General features: G+C 40.5%; 1 protein-coding gene across 2 annotated transcripts; it reads left to right on the top strand.

The window, feature by feature from the left end:
• Nucleotides 1-4091: 4091 nt before the first annotated feature.
• PHAX (phosphorylated adaptor for RNA export) lies at nt 4092-20815 on the top strand. 2 transcript variants are annotated; one of them, XM_080677575.1, is made up of 5 exons: nt 4092-4766; nt 7171-7784; nt 10087-10207; nt 11645-11728; nt 19797-20815. In XM_080677575.1, exons 1-5 carry the CDS (start codon nt 4671-4673, stop codon nt 20064-20066), a joined length of 1185 nt encoding a protein of 394 aa, XP_080533701.1. In that variant the 5' UTR covers nt 4092-4670; the 3' UTR covers nt 20067-20815. The 2 variants fall into 2 exon arrangements, with proteins under 2 accessions (XP_080533701.1, XP_080533702.1); XM_080677576.1 differs by having other exon boundaries at nt 4573-4760.
• Nucleotides 20816-22538: the final 1723 nt, after the last annotated feature.

Below are 22538 nucleotides of genomic sequence, written 5' to 3'. Positions count from 1 at the left end.
CCAATGGACTTGTATGCATGCATATAAGCCTAACCAATGGACACAGACACCAGGGGGGTGTGGGGAAGGGCATGGGGGGGGCGGGTAAGGACACATATGTAATACCTTAATCAATAAAGAAAAATATATATACTGTATATATTTTTAAAAAGTGGCAGAGTTGTCCTAGCTGGTTTGGCTTGGTGGATGGAGTGTCGGCCTGTGAACTGAAGGGTCCCAGGTTCGATTCCGGTCAAGGGCACATGCCTGGGTTGAGGGCTCGATCCCTGGTTGGGGGCATTCAGGAGGCAGCCGATTGATGATTCTCTCTCATCATTGATGTTTCTATCTCTCTCTCCCTTCCTCTCTGAAATCAATAAAAATATATATATTTTTAAAAGTGGCAGAGTTTGCAAATGGTCAATTCTGTTTTTCAAATGACTTATCAAAGGCATCAAAGGTAGTGATTAAAGCAAGGACTGGAATTACAGCATAGGTACAAATGACCTGTGCTTAGAATATCCTCAGTGAATGCTAGCCGGCTTCATTCTTCAAAGATAGCTGGCCAGGAGGCAGAGAGATGTAATCTAAACATATACACTTGCCCCAACACAGCAGTAGATTGGAGAAATCATCAAAACCCAGGATGCAATTTCATTATTGCAAACTGGGAACTTGATTTGTCACAGCATGGGTGAGTGACACTATTGTTCTGGGCAGACTGATATTAACCCAGTTCATAAAAAATGATGCTACAACTAGAATGCTGGCGTATTATTTCATAGGAAAAATTATCCTCACAAAACCAACCATTCACATCCTCTGATCACTGCCTTCTCCTCCAGGATACAAACTACCTATCTGGTTGTTTAATGAGCCCAGAATCAGAAGAGTTGTCAATTAACAAACAATAAATGATTTCAGCAAGGGTAATGGCATCAGACTAAGGCAGTCTCCCTAATGTGTGGATTAATTTATAGATTCAAAACAATCTGAATCAAAATACCAGAATTGGTTAGAAGATTCTAAAGTTTAAATGGAAATGCAAAGGATCTAGAACAGCCAAAACAATTTTGGAGGGAAAAAATGAAAAACAAATGTACATAATTTTAACACTTATTATAACAATTTTACAATTATTATAAAGCTATAGTAATCAAGAAAGCTTTACATTGGTATAAAGATAGACATAAAGATCAATGGAACTGCTCTAGCTGGGTGCTCAGTGGTTAGAGCGTGGGCCCATGGATTGAAGGGTGGCAGGGTCTCAGGTTCAATTCCGATCCAGGACATATGCCTGGCTGCAGGCTTGGTCAGGGCATGTGTGGGAGGCAACCAATCGATGCATCTCTCTATTTGTCTCTCCCCCTCCCTTCTACTCTCTCTAAAAATCAATGGAAAAAATATCCTCAGGTTAGGATTTATAAACAAATAAACAAACAAAAAAAGATCAATGGAACTGAATGGAGAACCCAGATATAGACATTGTATATATAATCAATTTTCAGTGAAAGTATCAAGGAAATTCAATCGGAGAAATGAGTCTTTTCAATAAAAGGTGCTATAGTAATTGGATATTCACATGCAAAAAAAAAAAAAAAAAAAAGAACCTTGACTTTTACTTCACACTATATAATTAACTCAGAATGGACCATAGACCTAAAGGTAAGAACTAAAACTTCTAGAGGAAAACACTGGACAAAATATTTCAGGGGTGGGAGGACTGTTCTATGCCTTATATGATATTTAGTTGCATCACATATCACATAGTAAAATGATAATTATAGCATGAAAGTTGACTCCTACATTACACCATACACAAACCCATTCCAAGGCAATTGCAAGTCTTTGTGTGCGTTAATCCTCACCCGAGGATATTTTTCCATTGACCTTTTTAAGAGAGAGTGGAAGAGGAGGAAAAGACAGAGAGAAACATCGATGGCCCCAAACAAGGTACGTCAGTGACCTTGACCAACTGGAATTGAACCTGGGACCCTTTGGTCCGCAGGCCTACACTCTATCCACTGAGCCAAATTGACTAGGCGATTGCAATTCTATGTAGGAAAGGTAAAACAATAAAGTTGTCTAAGAGTTAGGAGACCTGGAGTCAGGATTCAGCTATTCTCTTTGGAAGAACCTCATGGAACGTTGTAGGAAACCCCATATTAGAGGGGAAGTCCTTTCAGTTGGTTTGAAATCTCTTTAAAGCCCCTCAGACTATGTGGAAAACACCCTTTGATAAACACTGAGTTGCTCTCTCCCTCTGGAGGAACAAGGGCTGCCCTGACAATAGAGAACACCCTTTGAGGTATGTGACTACAAGCATTTGAGGCTTTGGGGCCACAAGTGTTTATTAACACTCCTTTGTGTGTTCAGCAGCCATGTAGTCGAGTGCCCACTGATCCCTGGATGAGATGAATGAGAACTACAGAAAGTCAAGACCTCGAAGAAATGGGCTAGCCCATGTTTTTCTGCATCACACCTCCTATTTACAGATCCTGAAGCTGGAAGGTCTTATGGCCACAGGAGATGCTTGTGTGCCCCGGGCTGGCCTTGTAAGAAAAGGGGTTAGAAAGCTCAGGGCATCTTTGAGGTTGTTTACAATCCCCAGTTTGGGAACTCTTCCAGGTTAGGATTTCTGCACCCTTTCTGCAAGGTTGCACAGGTGGTGGACCGTTTGGGCCTGAAAGTTTGTATCTTCTCAAATGTTTGATTTAACTATCAGAAAGTTGCTTACTTTTTGTTGTTGTTTTTTGTTAATCTTCACTTGAGGATATTTTTTTCCATGGATTTTTAGAGAGAGTGAAAGGGAGGGCAGAAAGTAGGGGGACCGTCTCTTCTTGTAGAGACCGACTTTGGTCAACATGTGGCAGAGAATGCATGTTTTATGCAAAAGAAGAATATGATATTAGTTGCTTTCAAGGAATTCTGGCATTGTATGTCCATTTTTGTAGAATTGTTACTGGACTTATAATTACCTACTAAATTCCAATCAGGTTTGGTAAAATTAAATAAAACAAATTAAAAACAAACAAGCAAACTCAGCCCTAACTGGTTTGTCTCAGTGGCTAGAGAGTCAGCCTACGGACTGAAAGGTCACGGGTTCCATGCCAGTCTAGGGCACATCCCTGGGTTGTGGGCTCAATCCCAGGTGGGGGGTGTGCAGGAGGCAGGCGAGTGATCAATGATTCTTTCTCATCATTAATATTTCTATCTCTCTCTCCCTCTTCCTTCCTCTCTAAAATCAATAAAATTTCTTTATAAAAGGAAAGATGTCAACATCATAAAAAAATTTAAAAAACTCAGCTCTATTAAAAAAAAACTCAATAAAAAAAACATAAAATAGCTGTGTAGTCTCTCTTCATTTCTCAAAATAAGAAATTGGACTAAGTGATTTCTAAAATTCCTTTATGTCTTAAATTCACATTTCAGAAATCTATATTCATCTTTTTCATATTGTCTAGAAATGTATCCTAAGGAAATAATAAGACAAATTTGCAAAAAATACGTGCTAGTTGCATAATTGGCTATAGCCTAAATGTGCACTATCAGAGACTAAATAATGGGGCCTCCATGCAATGGAATAGTAGGGAGTCATTAGAAGGGAACCAGATCTTTGTACTTTGCTATAGAATGGTGTCCAGGATAACTTGCTATATTGTTTATTTTTTAAAGCAAATTACCCAATCCTAAAAGGTACAAATAATAAGATCCTTTTTATATAAAAATATTCAATAACTATTTCTTGATCATCTATTCTATACAAGAAGTCACTGGGTGGAACACAGGGGGAAAACAACACTGAATAAAACAGACATTTCAGACAAAAAAATATAACAAATACACATCTGACTACTGATGTCATGAAGAAAAAAGGGGTTGAAGAGTGATATTAGTAGTTCCTATTTTGAGGGGGTCGAAGAAGCCTCTCTGAGAAGATGGCATTCAATCAGAAACCTGAATCATGTGCGACAACAACCCGTGCAAAGAATGGGGTTTCAGGGTGTTGGGAGGGGTCTGTCTGGCAGCGGGAACAGCAACTGCAAAGGCCCCTAGAGCCTGGGAAGAACAAAGGGTGCCTGAGGAACGCCGCGAGCAGCGCCACCGCGTCCGGGGAGCTGGGAGCTGGGAGCTGGGAGCTGGGAGCTGGGCAGGGGGAGGGCGAGAAGAGGCCCGGGCCAGCGGCCCTGTTGGCCAAGCTGAGGACTCGGGTCTCATTGTGTGGAGGGAAGCCCCTGGGGGGTCGGAGCAAGGCAGGGGCCTCAGGTAATGGCTTCCCAGGAAGCTACATGTAGATTGCGCAGAAGGAAGAATGGAAGCCAGACGTTCTGCCGGGACTTCAAGTGAGGGGTCAGGCCAAGGAGGAATCCCCGATGGCCGCTGTACGCGCACAAACTTAGGCTTGCACGGAAACCACGTCTGGAGGAAAACGCGCCCAAGTGGTGGGGCAGCAGGGCACGCATTTTCCCGGAGTAGTGCAAGTGAGCAGTTTGCAGGGATCACGCACATCCATCTGCCTTGGGCAGGCGTCCCAGCGAACCTCCCTTCCCCACCCCCCCCACCCCCACCCGTCCCCACACAAGCTGCCGGGCCGGAGCAGCCCCTCGCGGGGGCGCCCGAGAGGCAGCCGGCCGGACCCGCCCGCCGCCGCCGGAAGTGCTCACTCCATCGCTGCGCCGTGCCGCTGGAACATGGCGCTGGAAGCCGGCGACATGGAAGATGGGCAGCTTTCCGACTCGGATTCCGACATGACGATCGCGCCCTGCGAGAGGCCGCTGCAGGTGCCGGTGAGCGTGAAGGGCGGGCGGGGGTTCTGGGCCGGCGCGCGGCGGCCGCGGGCCCTGCGCACCGGGCCGGCGACTCGCTGCGAGGAGGGACTCGCGGGGCTGCGGCCTCCTGGAGGCCGTTTTTTCTCCGCTCTTCCTTTCCTAAACCTACCGAGTTCGCCACTTCAGCGCCGCTAGGACGCCCCGGGGGGACACCGGCCCGAAAGCGCGTGGAGCTCATTTTCGCGCAGAGCAGATAGGGAGATTGAGGATGGGGAACGGAGATCATCACCTGCTCAGAGCCTGGTCTTCCATATTCCCACCCGACCTATCTTTGTCATGCGGCATATGGCACTATTTTTGTACTGGTGTCCCGGTTTTGTGAATGCGGGTTTGTCCTGCCCCCGTGCTGAGTAACCAGCTCTGAGAGGGCTTCGCTGCCGGGTTGCCCGCTTCGAATCTTGGCGCCGTCGCTGTGACCTGGGGCAGGTTATTTAGCCTAATGAATGCACGTGTCTGTGGGCTGAGAATGGCGCACGTGTCTGGGCGCCACTGATGGCCTGGTTGTAAGGATTCGGGGGCGCATACTACCTGAGAAATGTTAGCTGCCATTATTATTTGAAGATGGGAAGACTGCTCTGGCCGGTGTGTGGCTTGGGCTGCAGGCTCGATCCCCGGTCGGGGGCGTGCAGGAGGCAGCCCATGGAGGTTCCGTTCTCACATCATGTTTATCTCTTTTATTTATATATATATTTCCCTCTTTCTCTAAAAAAAATCAATAAAAAACTTATTTAAAAAAGATAGGAAAATTGCCTAATTGATTTTAACTCACCCCACCCCCATTTCTAGCACATAATAGTTAAACAAATACCTTTTTAAAAAAATATATTTTATTGATTTTTTTACAGAGAGGAAGGGAGAGGGATAGAGAGTTAGAAACATCCATCGGCTGCCTCCTGCACACCTCCCACTGGGGATGTGCCCGCAACCAAGGTACATGCCTTTGACCAGAATCGAACCTGGGACCTTTCAGTCCACAGGCCAACGCTCTATCCACTGAGCCAAACCGGTTAGGGCTAAACAAATACTTCCTTAGTGTTTAGTACAAAAAACAAAGGTGATGCTTTTGCATTAAAATGACACCGAGGTATTTTGTTTTTCAGTGTCTTTCAGGTTATTTTACAGATTGACAGATGACTTGGCAAATTTAACGCCATGGGCCCTGCATTTTTTGTTGTTGTTGTTGTTGTTGTTAATCCTCACTGGAGGATATTTTTTCCATTGATTTTTAGAGTGGAAGTGAGGAAGATGAGGGTGGGGTGGGGAGAGAAAGACAAAGAAACATCGATATGTGGGTTGCCTGCATGCACTCCAACCAGGGCGAGATCTGAACCTGCAACCCAGGTACTGGGACCCTGTGGTGTACAGGCCAACACTTGTAACTATTGAGCCACACTGGCCAGGGCAGGGCTCTGCATTTTTTTTATTTTTATTATATATTTCCTTGATTTCAGAGAGAGGAAGGAAGAGGGAGAGAGAGATAGAAATAGAAACATCAATGATGCAGGAGAATCATTAATCAGCTGCCCCCTGGGCAACCCCTACTGGGGATTGAGCCTGCAACCTGGACATGTGCCCTGATTGGGACTCTAACAGTAACTTCCTGGTTCATAGGTCACTGTTCTACCACTGCGCCACACTGGGTGGGCTTAAAAGTAATATGTCCGGGATTCCTACCCATAGTTTACTATCTAATCTAAAAGTATAGTCACAAAACCGTGAAAATGAAGTTGAAGTGTTTAAATGAATGAAAGGCATATTTGGGAAGAAAACAACAAATCCTGGCCAGGCTGGTGTGGCTCAGTTGGCTGATCGAACTCCTATGCACGAGGAAGTCACTGGTTCAATTCCTGGTCAGGGAACCTGCTGGGTTTCAGGCTGGATCCCCAGTGGGGGATGTGCAGAAGGCAGCCGATTGATGTTTCTCTCTCATCGATGTTTGTGTATCTCTCTCCCTCTTTCTCCTCTCTCTGAAATAAAAAACATATTAAAAGAGTGAAAACAAATTCTGTTTTAACTACTAGTAACAATTAGTGTGTATATCATTTTCAAGCATTCTGACAAGAACTGAAAAGATTGCAAATCTTCTAAAGGTGAGAATGAAGAGCTTTGGTAATTTTTTAGAAGGAGGCCTTAGAACTAAGTTCTGCATTAGCTCTATAAAGAATAATTTATGCCTTTAAAATTGGAAATTCCATATGGACCTTTAGAAAAGTGGGGGCTGAATTGGTTTCTCATATTTTTGAAGATCAGTTCTGCTTCAAAATGGTCCAGCTGAATCCCTAAATAATTTTTTCTTTAAAAAGCACAGGGTGGGTGGAGTTGATGTGTTTTGTGGAATTGATTTATTTCCTTTCTCTTCCAGAAAGCACTAGCTGGGGACAGTGCAGTGAGGCCCTTCCAGGGCACTGCAGCAGCCTATGCACCAGTGTCACATTATCGGACTGTTAAAGGTGTAGACTCAAGTGAAGAGAGTTTTTCTGATTCAGATGATGATACCTCTCTTTGGAAACGCAAGCGACAGAAATGTTTCAACCCCCCTCCCAAACTAGAGCCTTTTCCATTTGGCCAGGGCAGCCAGAAACCGCCTTTTGCTGGAGGGAAGAAGGTTAACAACATCTGGGGTGCTGTGCTGCAGGAGCAGACTCAAGATTCGGTGGCCAATGAACTTGGTATCTTGGAAATGGAAGGCACTATTGACAAAAGCAGACAATGCGAGGCCTACAATTACTTGCTTGCTAAGAAACTTAAGAGGGAGTCTCAAGAACAGACAACAGAATTAGACAAAGAGCTAGATGAATATATGCAAGATGGCAAGAAAACAGGCTCCAAGGAAGAGGAAAATGGGCAAGGTCATCTCAAACGGAAACGACCCGTCAAAGACAGACTAGGGGACAGACTAGAAATGAACTATAAAGGCCGGTATGAGATCACAGAGGATGATTCTCAGGAGAGAGTGGCTGATGAAATTACTTTCAGGTGAGCATTTAAAATTTTCATACAAATGAGCTCTTGACCAACTATCTTCCATTTATAGGAAATAAAGTAGATTCCAAATACATTAATGATAATGTTCCTTTTTAAGATTTTTTTGTTTTAAATTTAAGGAACGAACTCTGGGCTTATTTGGTTGTGTGAATATATTTGTATTTTATTAAATTTGGACAGATTGATAGAATAATTTTGCAAATTTTTATGAACTCTTAAGCAACTCTTTCCATTTAGTGCTATAGAGCTCTTTAGAGAAAAAAAATCTTTTTAAATCATGTGGGGGGGGGGTTTTTGAGTGTTTTCAAGCATTCATTACTTGTTATATGATTCAGGCATATTATACATAGAGTAAAATGTACCCATTTCAATCATGTGTTGATATTTTTGTAAATTTATCAGTTGTAAAACCTTCACCATAAGCCACTTTCAAAACATTTCCATCACTCCAATAAGACCCCCCTCATATCCATATGCCCATTTAAAGGTAACCCCTGTTCCCATCTCCAGATAACTGCTAATCTACTTTCTGTAGTTATAAATTTGCATTTTATGGACATTTTATATTAATAGAATTATACAATGTGTGGTCTCTTGTGCCTGGCTTCTTTTTACTTAGTGTAATGTTTTATTTATTACACACACACACACACACACACACACACACGTTTACACATATCTATATTGAATTGCTATTCCACCTTTTGGCTACTCTGAATAAGGTTATGAACTTTCACATGCAGGTCTTTGGACATGATTTTCATTTCTCTTGGATAAATTCCTCGGAGTAGAATTGCTTGATGTAAATTAATATTGCATGTATTTTTAACAAGTTCAAATTTTGTTTAACTTTTCATAAGTTCTAAATCACTAATGAACAGTGTCACAAATTTGAAAACAAGTATGATTCAAGAGTAATATAGCTAGTAGGAAAACAAGCATTTACTTTGCAGGCAAGCCTGTCAATACTGGATTTTTAAACTTCTGAGGAATTTGGAATTTGAGTGCTGGAAAGGAACTTGGATTTTGTAAACCAAAGTTTTCACTTTGTAGAATATGGAAACTGAAGCCCAGTAGTTGCGTGGCTTGCCCAAAGTCACAACTTTTATGTGTCAAACCTGGAATTAACTCTGGTTCCTTTTTCCTAGTCTAGTGCTCTTTGCCTCCTATTGAGAAGAAACAGGAAGCCAGGCCTAGTTAAGGAAATGGTAGACTTCTGCAATATTAATCCTCCTTCATCTCTAGAGTATGGGCTCTGACATTACAAGTGTTACTTAGGCTCCTGGTGTTGTGTTTTTGTTTTAAATGTCTTTTTATTGATTTCAGAGAGGGAAAGAGAGATAGAAACATCAATGATGAGAGAGAATCATTGATCGGCTGCCTTCTGCACGCCCCCTACTGGGGATCGAGTCTGCAACCTTGGCATATGCCCTTGACCAGAGTTGAACCTGGGTCCCTTTAGTACCAGTCTGATGCTCTATCCACTGAGCAAACCAGCTAGCTAGGGCGTTCCTGGTGTTTTTAATTCTGAGTGGTAAAGTGAAAGTAATATTACCTCTTTCTTAAGGATGTTGAGAGAATTAACTGAGATAATGCATATAAAGTTCTTAGGCTTGTGCTTATCCTATAAGTCATCATTGAATATTAGTCATACCTTTTGTTCTGAAGTGGGGAGCTTGTGAGGAGAAAATCCTATCCAGATATCTCTAAAGTTAGGAGAGCTAACTTTCAGTCTTAATAATTGAAAGCTAGTATATGTTATTTGTTTTGACAGGAGTGGACTGGTTTTATCTTTTGCTTTTAGGCTTGCATTCCCCTCAGTGTATGTGCACATTTACTTTTAAAATAAATGTTTTTGTTAATTTGGGAGAGAGGAAGGGAGAGAGAAACATCAATGTGAAAAAAATATGGAACGCTTCACGAATTTGTGTGTCATCCTTGCGCAGAAGCCATGCTAATCTTCTCTGTATCTTCCCAATTTTGGTATATGTGCTGCTTGAGTAAGCACTGTGCACATTTACTTTGAAACCCACCATAATCCAGTAAAGCGAAGTGAAGAGGCCAATTATGAGACTTCAGATGAAATCTTGAGGTTACTACTCCTTGGGTGACCCAAGATAGGAATGTCTCCATGTCATCGATTTCAGAGTTAAGTATTAAAGATTTTTGAAAAGCAAATGTTATTAGAATAAAACTTAAATTCTAGTTGACGACTGAACGAGACTAAGGTGGATTTCTTCAACTTTATACAACAAATAAAGAGGTTAATATTACTTTATTTGTTCCTTATCAGGTTGCAGGAACCAAAGAAAGATCTGATAGCCCGAGTAGTGAGTATTATTGGGAACAAAAAGGCAATTGAACTTCTGATGGAAACTGCTGAAGTAGAACAAAATGGTGGCCTTTTTATAATGGTAAGACCAAGAGCTTCATTGTTTTCACTTTTAATTGTGCTTAATATGACTTTTTTACAAAATAAAATTGTCTCTGATTGTTGGATCATAAATTATTGGTTTGAGATTTAAAAAAACTTTGTTAACAATGAAAACTGAATAAAAAAGTATAGTCAGTTTTAATACTTAGAAAAAAATTTGTAAATTGTAGCCTGTTAGTGTGCAGACAACATACTAACCCGGAAGCTCAAATTTTAAGAATATGGATTTTGGAATTAAGGGGGTTCATTGTTTTGAGTTCGGGATCTGCAACTTACTAGGTATGAGATTTGACTAAGTTGTTTGACTTCTCGGAGCCTCAGTGTCCTCAGCTGTAAAATGGCGATTAATGCGAGGATTAAATGAGATGATACACATGAGGCGCTTATCACAGGGCCCAATACTTAGTTAGCAGTGATGAACCGAAGTGTTACTTTTGGTTTAATTCATGCATTCTTCAAAATTGGTTCTTGGGACAAAAGGGAAAAAACCTTGTTATGTAAAAAGCACAATAGATACATGTTATATCTGTGAGTATTAAAATTTCACGGGTGGTGGGTGTGAATAGGAAAAAGTCTAAAGGCTCCTTACAGTGGGGGAAACAATAATGGAAAAAACAGCTGAGAAACACTTCACTGTTTCAGAATGGCAGCAAGAGCACTCCTCTGGCTGGGGCCAGATCCCGGGCAGCGCCAGTTTATCCCACAGAATGGTTTTGCAGATCTCACGTCACTCAGCTTTCGCCTCCGGTTGAGGATGAAGTTTGAATGGCTTCCTTCTTATTTACTTCTCGGAAATCTGAATAATAACATCACAAGAGAGTAAATCAATATTATGCTGTGGAAACCAATTGGAATTGATAGCACTGGCTGAGGAAACAGACTGTGAACATAGATTACTGAAGTAAAAACTAAAACAAATTGTAATAGTCTGTACTGGCCCTTCTGTTTGTGTCATTGTTAAAGTACTTTGATTTTCATTTAGTTGAACACAAAGTTAGAGGTTCATCAATGTTTTAATTCTTTAGTAATGTAATAAAACTTTATATTCCAACGAGCAAATGCAAATCTACTGGTTGTTGGGAAGATAGAAGTCCAAATTCACTTTCTTTTGATGCATTCTTTCCCTTTATCACTGTGTGCCAGGCACAGGAAGCTTATATTGTAGTGGGGTGGGGGGGGGGTGGAGGAAGACAGTCTATGAAGAGTAAATAGAATATCTTTAAGTATATTAGACGGTGATAAGTGCTGTGGGGAAAGAAAGATCAAATGTAGGTACAGAGAGGTGAGGAGGGCATTGCAGTTAAGCTGGAGTGGTCAGGGTAGACCTCATCTCCTTAGGCACATCTCTGTTGACAAGATACTTTGGCCATTCATGAGAAGAGACTATAAAGTATATTTTTTCTGTTTCTTTTTGTAGAACGGTAGTCGAAGAAGAACACCAGGTGGAGTTTTCCTGAATCTCCTGAAAAACACTCCTAGTATCAGTGAGGAACAAATTAAGGTAAAAATGATAATATTCTTGGCTTTTCATAATAACTTGACTTCTATTCAGCCTCTTAACTTCATTTTTTTAAATATATATATATATATATATATATATATATATATATATATATTTTATATCAGAGAGGAAGAGAGAGAAAGATAGAAACATCAGTGATGAGAGAAAATCATTGATTGGCTGCCTCCTGCATGCCCCCAAAGGGGATCAAGCACATAACCTAGGTCAGTGGTCGGCAAACTCATTAGTCAACAGAGCCAAATATCAACAGTACAACGATTGAAATTTCTTTTGAGAGCCAAATTTTTTAAACTTAATTTTCTTCTAATGCCACTTCTTCAAAATAGACTCGCCCAGGCCGTGGTGTTTTGTGGAAGAGCCACACTCAGGGGGCCAAAGAGCCGCATGTGGCTCGTGAGCCGTGGTTGGCCGACCACTGACCTAGGGCATGTGCCCCCCTGACCGGGAATTGAACTGTGATCTCCTGATTCATAGGTCAACACTCAACTACTGAGCATGCCAGCCGGGCCCTAACTTCATTTTCTACTAATCTTCATCACTTGCTCTGTCTTAAATTGACCAATTTTGTCATAGTCTCATTTTAAATGAAACCTGTGCCTTTGGAAAGCTCCGCCTCTTTTTCTTCCCTTCCAGAACCAAGATCGAGATTTCTTTTATGGCATCTTTTCCTGGTTTCTTAGCACGTAATTATTTTCTACCCTCCTACAACTATTATTATTGAAAAATTTTAAACATGCAGAATAAATGAAAGAATAGAATGAATACCCATATATCTTCCACCTAGATTCATGGGTTGTTGATAGTTTAACAATCTTTTTATTTTTATTTTTTTAAAATTTAATGAATCTTTATTGTTCAGATTATTACAATTGTTCCTCTTCCCCCCCCCATAGCTCCCCTCCACCTGGTTCCCACCCTCTGCCCTTCTCTCCCCCGCCACTGTCTTCATCCATAGGTGTACGATTTTTGTCTAGTCTCTTCCCGCACCCCCCACACCCCTTCCCCCCCCCCCCCCGAGAATTGTTAGTCTACTCCCTTTCTATGCCCCTGATTCTATTATATTCACCAGTTTATTCTGTTCATCAGATTTTTTATTCACTTGATTTTTAGATTCACTTGTTGATAGACATGTATTTGTTGTTCATAATTTTTATCTTTACCTTTTTCTTCTTCTTCCTCTTCTTAAAGAATACCTTTTAGCCCTAGCCGGTTTGGCTCAGTGGATAGAGCGTTGGCCTGTAGACCACAGGGTCCCAGGTTCAATTCCGGTCAAGGGCACATGCCTGGGTCATGGGCTCAATCCAACGTGCAGAAGGCAGCCAATCAATGATTCCTTCTCATCACTGATGTTTCTATCTCTTCCTCTCCCTTACTCTCTGAAATCAATAAAAATATATTTAAAAAAAAAGAATACCTTTTAGCATTTCATATAATACTGGTTTGGTGGTGATGAACTCCTTTAGCTTTTTCTTATCTGTGAAGCTCTTTATCTGCCCTTCAATTCTGAATGATAGCTTTGCTGGGTAGAGTAATCTTTGTTGTAGGTTCTTGCTATTCATCACTTTGAATATTTCTTGCCACTCCCGTCTGGCCTGCATAGTTTCTGTTGAGAAATCCGCTGACAGTCGTATGGGTGCTCCCTTGTAGGTAATTAACTGTTTTTATCTTGCTGCTTTTAATATTCTCTCTTTGTCTTTTGTTCTTGGCATTTTAATTATGATGTGTCTTGGTGTGGTCCTCTTTGGATTCCTTTTGTTTGGGGTTCTGTGCGCTTCCTGGACTTGTAAGTATTTCTTTCACCAGATGGGGGAAGTTTTCTGTCATTATTTCTTCAAATAGGTTTTCAGTATCTTGCTCTCTCTCTTCTTCTGGCACCCCCATAATTCGGATGTTGGTACACTTGAGGTTGTCCCAGAGGCTCCTTACACTATCTTCAAATTTTTGGATTCTTTTTGCTTTTCCGGCTGAGTATTTTTTGTTTCTTTGTATTTCAAGTCTTTGACTTGATTCTTGCTGTCCTCTAGTCTGCTGTTAGGTCTCTGTATAATATTTTTTATTTCAGTTAGTGTATGTTTAATTTCTAGTTGGTCCTTTTTCATATCCTCGAGGGTCTTGCTAAAATTTATCGGCCTTTTCTAGGAAATTCTGGAAAAACCTTATAACCGTGGTTTTGAACTCTATATCCAGTCGTTTGTTTTCCTCCATTTCTTTCATTTGTGATGTTTCTTTGTCTCCCCATTTTTGCTGCTTCCCTGAGTTGGTAGAGTTGCTTTGTGTGGTAGGTGTCCTATAGGGCCCAGTGGCTCAGCCTCCCCAGTTACCTGAGGTGGACATTCTTGGTGCACCCCTTTGTGGACTGTGTGCTCAGTCTTGTTGTAGTTAAGCCTTGATTGTTGTTGGTATCACCAGGAGGGATTGACCTCCAGGCCAACTGGCTGTGAGGATCAGCTGTGTCTACGCTGGGAGAACGTCTGTGCTGGAGACACTCTTATGAGACAAGACTTGCAAAATTGCAAAAGCCTCTGTGCTCAGCTTGGATGGGACAGAGTTTCAGGGCAGAGCAGACAGCCTTGGTTTCCTGTCAGCCCTGCCCTATGAGGCCCCTGGGTCTCAGTGTCCCTCGGTAATTGCTGCAAGCACCTCTGAGAGAAAGCTGCCCTCGAGTTTCGCCTGCTGCCAGATAGTCCAGTTTCTCCCCGAATGAGTTGGGATTCCCAGAAACTTGCCCAGAACTGGAGTTCAGTGCAGTCAGGAGCTTCTGTCACCCTCCACTTTAGAAAGCCAGCCGCGCACTGCCGCCTGTGCATTCAGCAGTCAGTCCTCTCTGCGCACACGCCTCCTGACCTCTGCCTTCCGCAGTTCCCGAGTCTCAGTGTGCTTTCTCTTTTCCTGACAGTCCAGATTCCCCCCGAATGAGTCTGGTTTCCCAGGGTCTCGCTCGGGATTGGAGTTCAGTGCAGTCGGGAGCTTCCTTCTCCCTCCCGCTTTAGAAAGCCAGCCGCACACTCAGCCGCCCGTCTTCTCTGTGTGCGAGTCTCCGTACCTCAGCCTTTTGCAGCTCCTCTGAGTCTCAATGTGCTTTCCTCTTTCCTTCTAGTTGTAGAATTTTCACTCAGCCAGCTTTCCTGTGGTTCTGGATGGTGTCCGTTTTGACTTTTAGTTGTAGTTTTGATATTGTTGTGCGAGGCAGCAGTTTAGGTGTTTACCTATGCCGCCATCTTGGTTTCCTCCTCTAACAATCTTACTTTACAATTTTTTGGTACCATTTGGAAATAAGTAACATCATGACACTCAACCCTAATTACTTCAACAAGCCTCTCTCAATAATAAAGACAATATCCTACATAGGCATACCTAAGAAAAATACAACAATTTCTTTGTTTCATCCAACTTCTTGCCAACTCCTGTATCCTGAATTGTCCCAAGAATCTATTTTCAACTCTTTTCTCCCTCCAAAACAGGATCATGTCCAGATTTCCACATTCCATTTTATTATATCTTTTGCTCTTTTTAGTCCCACATTTCCCTCTATGATTTAGACCTTTTGAAGAATCTTAAAGAATATACATTCTGGTGATTGTCTCCTCATGGGTTTGTTTTGTTCATCCCTCTCTTCCAACATTTCTTATAAACTAGAAGCTAGGCCATGGGTGGGCAAACTTTTTTTTTTTTTTTTAAATATATTTTATTGATTTTTTGCAGAGAGGAAGGGAGAGGGATAGAGAGTTAGAAACATCGATGAGAGAGAAACATCGATCAGCTGCCTCTTGCACACCCCCTACTGGGGATGTGCCCGCAACCAAGGTACATGCCCTTGACCGTAATCGAACCTGGGACCCTTCAGTCCGCAGGCCGACGCTCTATCCACTGACCCAAACCGGTTTTGGCGGGTGGGCAAACTTTTTGACTCGAGGGCCACAATGGGTTCTTAAACTGGACCGGAGGGCCGGAACAAAAGCATGGATGGAGTGTTTGTGTGAACTAATATAAATTCAAAGTAAAGGAGTGGAGGGGAGAGCAAGAGAACCGGATAGAACAGCCGGATCTGGCCCGCGGGCCGTAGTTTGCCCATGGCTGAGCTAGGCACTTCAGTATTCTTAATCATTTTTGTGTTACAAGAATGTCTTCTGTGGGAATTTACAATGTGGGTGTTTCATAGCTCAAAATTGGATCTTTTGTTAATTAAGGAACATGATTTTCATTTAGCAGATACATTCGAGTCTAACTTCTTACATTGGAAAAATGTGTGTACGTGCAACAAAGCTGCTATATATATATTTTTTTTAAAAAAAAAATATATAGTTTTATTGATTTCAGAGAGAAAGGGAGAGGGAGAGAGATAGAAACATCAATGATGAGAGAATCATTGATCGGCTTCCTCCAGCACGCCACACACTGGGGAACAAGCCCACAACCCGGGCATGTGCCCTGACTGGGAACCCAGCAGTGACCTTGTGGTTCACAGGTTGACGCTCAACCACTGAGCCATGCCAGCCGGGCCATGCCTGCTATATTTGAGAAGTGTTGTCTTCTCTTTATTACTACAGTGGGTGATAAAATAGGAACATGTTGTAGCCATACTAATTATAATGCTAATGATGAATAAATAAGAGCCATTTTTCTTGAGCTGATGTGAGCATATTTTGCATCTGTTCCATGTTGTTTTACTTTAGGTCTTCTGCCTGTTCACTTCGGAGTCACTTTTTTATTTTTTAAATATATTTTATTGATTTTCTCACAGAAGGGAGAGGGATAGAGAGTGTGAAACATTGATGAGAGAGAAACATCCATCAGCTGCCTCCTGCACACACCACCCCCCCACCCCCGGGGATGTACCCTCAACCAAGGTACCTGCCCCCGACCAGAATCGAACCTGGGACCCTTGAGTCCACAGGCCGACGCTCTATCCACTGAACCAAACCAGTTAGGGCCGAGTCACTTTTTAAAGATCTGTTATTGAAATTACTGTTGTTGCACATTTGAAATCTCTAGTCAGTAACTGCTTTCTTTCTTATTGGGACAATTATTTTGATAACATAAATTTGTAACAATATAAATTTCCTTAGCAATGGTAGAACAGTTTAAACCTTAATGTTCTCTCTCCTCCCTCAATATAATCTCTGACAAATAGTGTGTAGTTAGAAGGAAATTCTTGGGTTTTCATTAGATAGCAAAATGTTAGTCTTTTCAGAGAAATAGCATGATGTAATGAATAGAATTCTCTTAAGATTCAAAAATCTAGGTTTTAATCTTAAATATGCCATTTAGTGGTTATGTGACCATGAGCAATTCTCCCTTTGCCTCCATTTTCTCATCTATAAAGTGGGGACTTTAATATGTGCTCTGCTTATTTAATAGGGCTATGAAAGGATTAAATAAAATATCTAGAAAAGCTTTCTGTACCTAACACTTGGGCAGACTTTCCAGAAGCAAGAAAGAAGAAAAGAGCATTTATTCATCCTTAGCTTGGCATTGGGCCAAATACTTATATGGCTTTATCTTTACACAGGCTATCTAAGTGAGTGTTATCCTGTTATGCAAATGAAGAGTAATAAAAATGATATGCCTGGGATCACACAGACACTGACTGGCTTTAAACCTATTTTTTTTCAAACCTATGTTTTCACCAAATCACATGTCTTTGAAATAATCCTTCTAACTCATTGTAGAGAAGGGGATTTCAATGTTAGTTTTTAATGTTAAACTACCAGAAACATTGCATTATAATAACAAACCTGCAGCCCGGGCATATGCCTGGACTGGGAATCAAAGGATGATATCCTGGTTCATAGGTTGACACTCAGCCATTGAGCCACCTTGGCCAGGCTATAGGAACATTCTTTTTTTTTTTTTATGGCAAAGATGGAGATTTATTGAAGAACAAGTACAGACTCCCACATGGGGAGAGGGAAGGAGTCCCACAGAACTGACTCCCAGGTAGGGAGGGGTCCCCTAGGAACATTCTTAAAAGGATTATGCTAGCCCTAGCTGGTTTGGCTGAGTGGATAGAGCATCAGCCTTCGGACTGAAGGGTCCTGGGTTCGATTCTGGTCAAGGGCACATGCCTGGGTTTCGGGCTCGATCCCCAGTATGGGCCATGCAGGAGGCAGTCGATCAATGATTCTCATCATTGGTGTTTTTTTCTTTTAAACATATTTTTATTGATTTTTTTTATGGAGAGGGATAGAGAGTTAGAAACATCAATGAGAGAGAAACATTGATCAGCTGCCTCCTGCACACCCCCTACTGAGGATGTGCCCGCAACCAAGGTATATGCCCTTGACTGAATCGAACCTGGGACCCTTCAGTCTGCAGGCCCGATGCTCTATCCACTGAGCCAAACCAGTTAGGGCTCATCATTGGTTTTTCTATCTCTCTCTCCCTTTCCCTTTTCTGAAATCAATAAAAATATATTTAGCCCTAACCGGTTTGGCTCAGTGGATGGAGCATCGGCCTGCGGACTGGAGGGTCCCGGGTTCGATTCCGGTCGGGGGTATGTGCCTTGGTTGCGGGCACATGCCCGGTGGAGAGTGTACAGGAGGCAGCTGATCGATGTTTCTCATCGATGTTTCTGGCTCTCTATCCCTCTTCCTTCCTCTCTGTAAAAAGTCAATAAAATATATTTTTAAAAAAATATATTTTTTTAAAAGGGATTATGCTATAGCCTCTATTTTTGTGAAGCAATTTTAAGGAAATGAAAACAGTACAAAAATACTAAATTTTTTAAATAGGCAAAGTACAAATTTATAAAGAAAAAGAGGCATGGGACAATAGATGGGTATGTAAAACATCAAAATGTTAACCAAAGATTTGATCTATTGTGAGGGATTATAAATGTTTTGGCTTTTAAGATTTTTCTGTGTTTTTTCAAATTTTCTGTATGTGCATGGATTGAGTACCTTTGTTATTAGAGGAAAAAACCTGAAAGCAAATAGAATTTTATTGCAGGTAATTTCAAATGCCATCCAGATGATGATGTTATAATTATTCTCTTAATCGCTATATTGCTAACAATCATAGTCTGCAAAACTTGGAAGCAGAACTAAACTGAGTGGGCTTGCTTTCCTTGTTTCCATTTGATTTTGTTTTGTATGTGACCGTGTACTTTTTTTTTAACTCTCTTTGAGAATTAGTGTTTGTTTTTTTCCTTAACATATATATTTTTTTTATTTCAGAGAGGAAGGGAGAGAGAGAGAGATAGAAACATCAATGATAAAAATCATTGGCTGCCTTCTGCATGCCCCCCACTGGGAATCAAGCCAGCAACCCGGGCATGTGCCCTAACCAGGAATCGAACTGACCTCCTGGTTCATTGGTCAATGCTTAACCATCGAGCCATACCAGCTGGGCTGTACTTTTAATTTTTGGTTTAGAAAATACAGAGTCAGGTGTACTGCTAAATGTTCTGCAATACATACAACAAACTTCCACAACGAAGAATTATCCAGCTCAAAATTTCAGTAGTGTCAAGGTTAAGAAACTCTACCTGGAATGTATTCCAGTGCTCTATTATTTTTGTGCTTTGTGATAAAAGTTTTTGACAAAGATTTACATTGTCACATGTGAATTACAGTCATGTTTTTTTTAAGCAATGGAATTGTTCTTGCATTGTGTATGTTACATTATCATAGTCACACAATTCAGGAATGGCTCCGTTTCTTAGCATATGATTATGATGGTATTTCAAAGTAAATCTTTACTCCAAAGACTTACGTTTTGTCATGATGAATTATATTTCGTTTAAGTGTTAAACAACATGGTTTTCCTACAGTATGTTTCCAGTTATAACCCTTTAACTTTAGAGATGATGTATTATGGTATAATACACATGGGCCCTAGACCGAGCACTAGGTTGAGTTTGAATCATAGCTTCATCCTCTTCTTGCAGTGGGGACTTAATTAATATCTTGGACTCTGTATACAATTGTCAGTCTAATAGTGATGGCTTGTTTTTTTGTGAGAAATAGAGATAATGTAAAGGGTCTGCCTTGTAATAGACTTTTAATACATGGTAGTTCTTATTTACTAAAGTTGTGCCTCTATTTAGGACATTTTCTACATTGAAAATCAAAAGGAATATGAAAATAAAAAAGCTGCTAGGAAGAGGAGAACACAATTGTTGGGGAAAAAGATGAAGCAAGCTATTAAAAGTCTGAATTTTCAAGAAGATGATGATACATCACGAGAAACTTTTGCAAGTGACACGAATGAGGCCTTGGCCTCTCTCGATGAATCACAGGAGGGACATGGAGAAACTAAGTTGGATGTAGAGGAAGATATTGAGGTTGATCATTCTCATGATTTAGACATTTTTTAGTACATTTGAGGAATCCTCCTAAAATAATATTGTAATAAATCATTTCTACTGAATTGCTTTGTTTTACTTTGCACTGATTAACATGAATATCTGGAGAAAAAGGTCTGTTTTTTTGTTTTAAATGAAATTGAATATGGGCGGAGATGAATGAGATTGGTAGAAACTTTTGCATTTTCTTGTATCTGACAAAATACTTAAAAAGTATATATAGCCGAGAATTTAATTTCTCGATCTGTTGCATGTGCTATGACTAGTTGATAATCAGTTTTGTCCAGGTCATTATAACATGCCATTCAAAAGTTTGTTTTCTTTTTCCTATTTATCTTTGCAGTGAATTATGACTGGTTTTAATACATTCCATTAAAAGATCCTACTAAGATACATAAATTGTTAAACTATTTATTACAAATGCATCCAAATTTAGTATGTCTGTGTTTGAAGAACTCTTAGGCTATTTTAAGGATAGTGATTAAAATTCAATTATGTTTATTCTGATGGGCCTTCTCACTTGTATGTCCAGAAGTAAATAAACAGCAGGAGCTTTTCGAAGATGTATTGATTCATAACTTAACTTTGGTTTGTCTTTTTTATTTTATTTTGTTTTCGACATTAATTAACTTGGTCATACACTAAATACTGAATGTGATCCATACCTGTGTAATTAATTACCATGGATATTTAAAATGTTTTCAGTGGGGCCTGCTTGTTTTACCTTATGTTAAGGAAGTATTAAAAATATCACATCTGCATGGATTTTCCAAGTACTCATTTTTATGAAAGGAATAAACCTTCTAAAGGTAGGTTACTTAAGATGTTCCAAGAATTGACGATAGTTTATAAAATAGATTAAGCAAAAATATCTAGGAAGTGATTACAAACAATTCTTTTTAGCAATGTACTTAAACTCAGTCATTCCTGAAATAATGGTCATTGAAAGTGGATTAAAGAATCTAAGTGGGAAAAGAAAAGGAAAATGGTTATTGGTTGCTTTTTATTCATAAAGAATGCAAAAATAAAATTAGTATTGGCAGTCCTTAATGAGATTCAAGTGACCATTCTTTTAAATATATTTTTATTGTTGATAGTATTACAGATATCTCCTATTTTTCCTTCCTCCTCCCAGCCCCTGTGACTTTATCTTTTAATCTCAAATATTCTTTCATAAAATTATTATAACCAAGGAAAGGAAAATATTTTAAATTGGTAACTGGATATTGGCTGTGGGATTATTTCTTAGAGGTTATTTTAAAGGTACAGTAAAATTGGAAAGAATTGACACTCAGAAATCTAATCCCACATATTCATATAAAGCTGATTTTTTTTAGTGAAAGTTACTGATTTTGAAGGGCATTAATGCCTGAAAGGTTACTTTATCTTCATTAAATGGATTGTTCCTCACCTTCCTCAATCATTTTCTTCAGTAGTTTCTTTAATATTTGGAAACCACAGATTTCTTGCTTGTATCACACCCTAATATTATATACAAACTAATACTTCAATTTTTAAGGTTCCTAAAGTTTTGCCTATTAATTACTCTTCCCCTTTAGCTTTTTGTGTATCCAGATCTAGGTAGGGATACTTGTCTAAACTTGCCAGATATATATTCAGTTAATAAACGAGCTGGTATTTTGCACTAACATTTTTCCTACTAGGGTTTACAATAACCCTCCCCCACTCTGTTCTAGTCATTTAGATGCTCATTACTTGTAACCTTTCTTCATTAAAATTAGTTTTTGTACTCTACAATACAATGTAACTCGAATATTAGGGGATAAGATGGGTTGAATTGGTTTGGGTGTAAGCAAATTAGATTTACACTCAAAGTGTATGTCTAATGGTTTAATGTAAATGGGACACACCATGTGCAATATATAAAGAGGAAAGCCAGCTAAAGACAATATTATGAAGTGTTTGTGAATAGTAATTGTTTAGTACATGTTCTAGTATGTTTGTCAGATTTGTAGTGTCTGCAAACAGTCTTTTTTTTTTAAAATATATTTTTATTGATTTTTTACAGAGAGGAAGAGAGAGGGATAGAGAGCCAGAAACATCGATGAGAGAGAAACATCGATCAGCTGCCTCCTGCACACCCCACACCGGGGATGTGCCCGCAACCAAGGTACGTGCCCTTGACCGGAATCGAACCTGGGACCCTTCAGTCCACAGGCCGACGCTCTATCCACTGAGCCAAACCGGTTTTGGCAACAGTCTTATGTTTTAATTTTTCATGATAAGAATGATGTTTTACTCAAGAAGGGACATAAATCCCACCTCCTGGGCTGGGCTCCATCACCCTATTTGGTTATTGGGGGGCAGGTGGTCAGATGCGCGTTTGGGCATCTCTGGTTAATGCCATCGCCACCTTGGTTGGGTACCTACGAGATCGTGGCATCCTGCCCCCGAAACAATGGGACTTGGAGCGGAGGTGGCTGGGCTGTGGGCGGGCGCTGCTGTTGCTAGGCGATCTAGGAC

The sequence above is a fragment of the Plecotus auritus genome, assembly GCF_963455305.1.
Source record: "Plecotus auritus genome assembly, chromosome: 7".
In the NCBI taxonomy this organism is placed as follows: Eukaryota; Metazoa; Chordata; class Mammalia; order Chiroptera; family Vespertilionidae; genus Plecotus; species Plecotus auritus.
The sequence above is the reverse complement of the archived record's forward strand: the minus strand, read 5'-3'. Positions and strand labels throughout refer to the sequence as shown.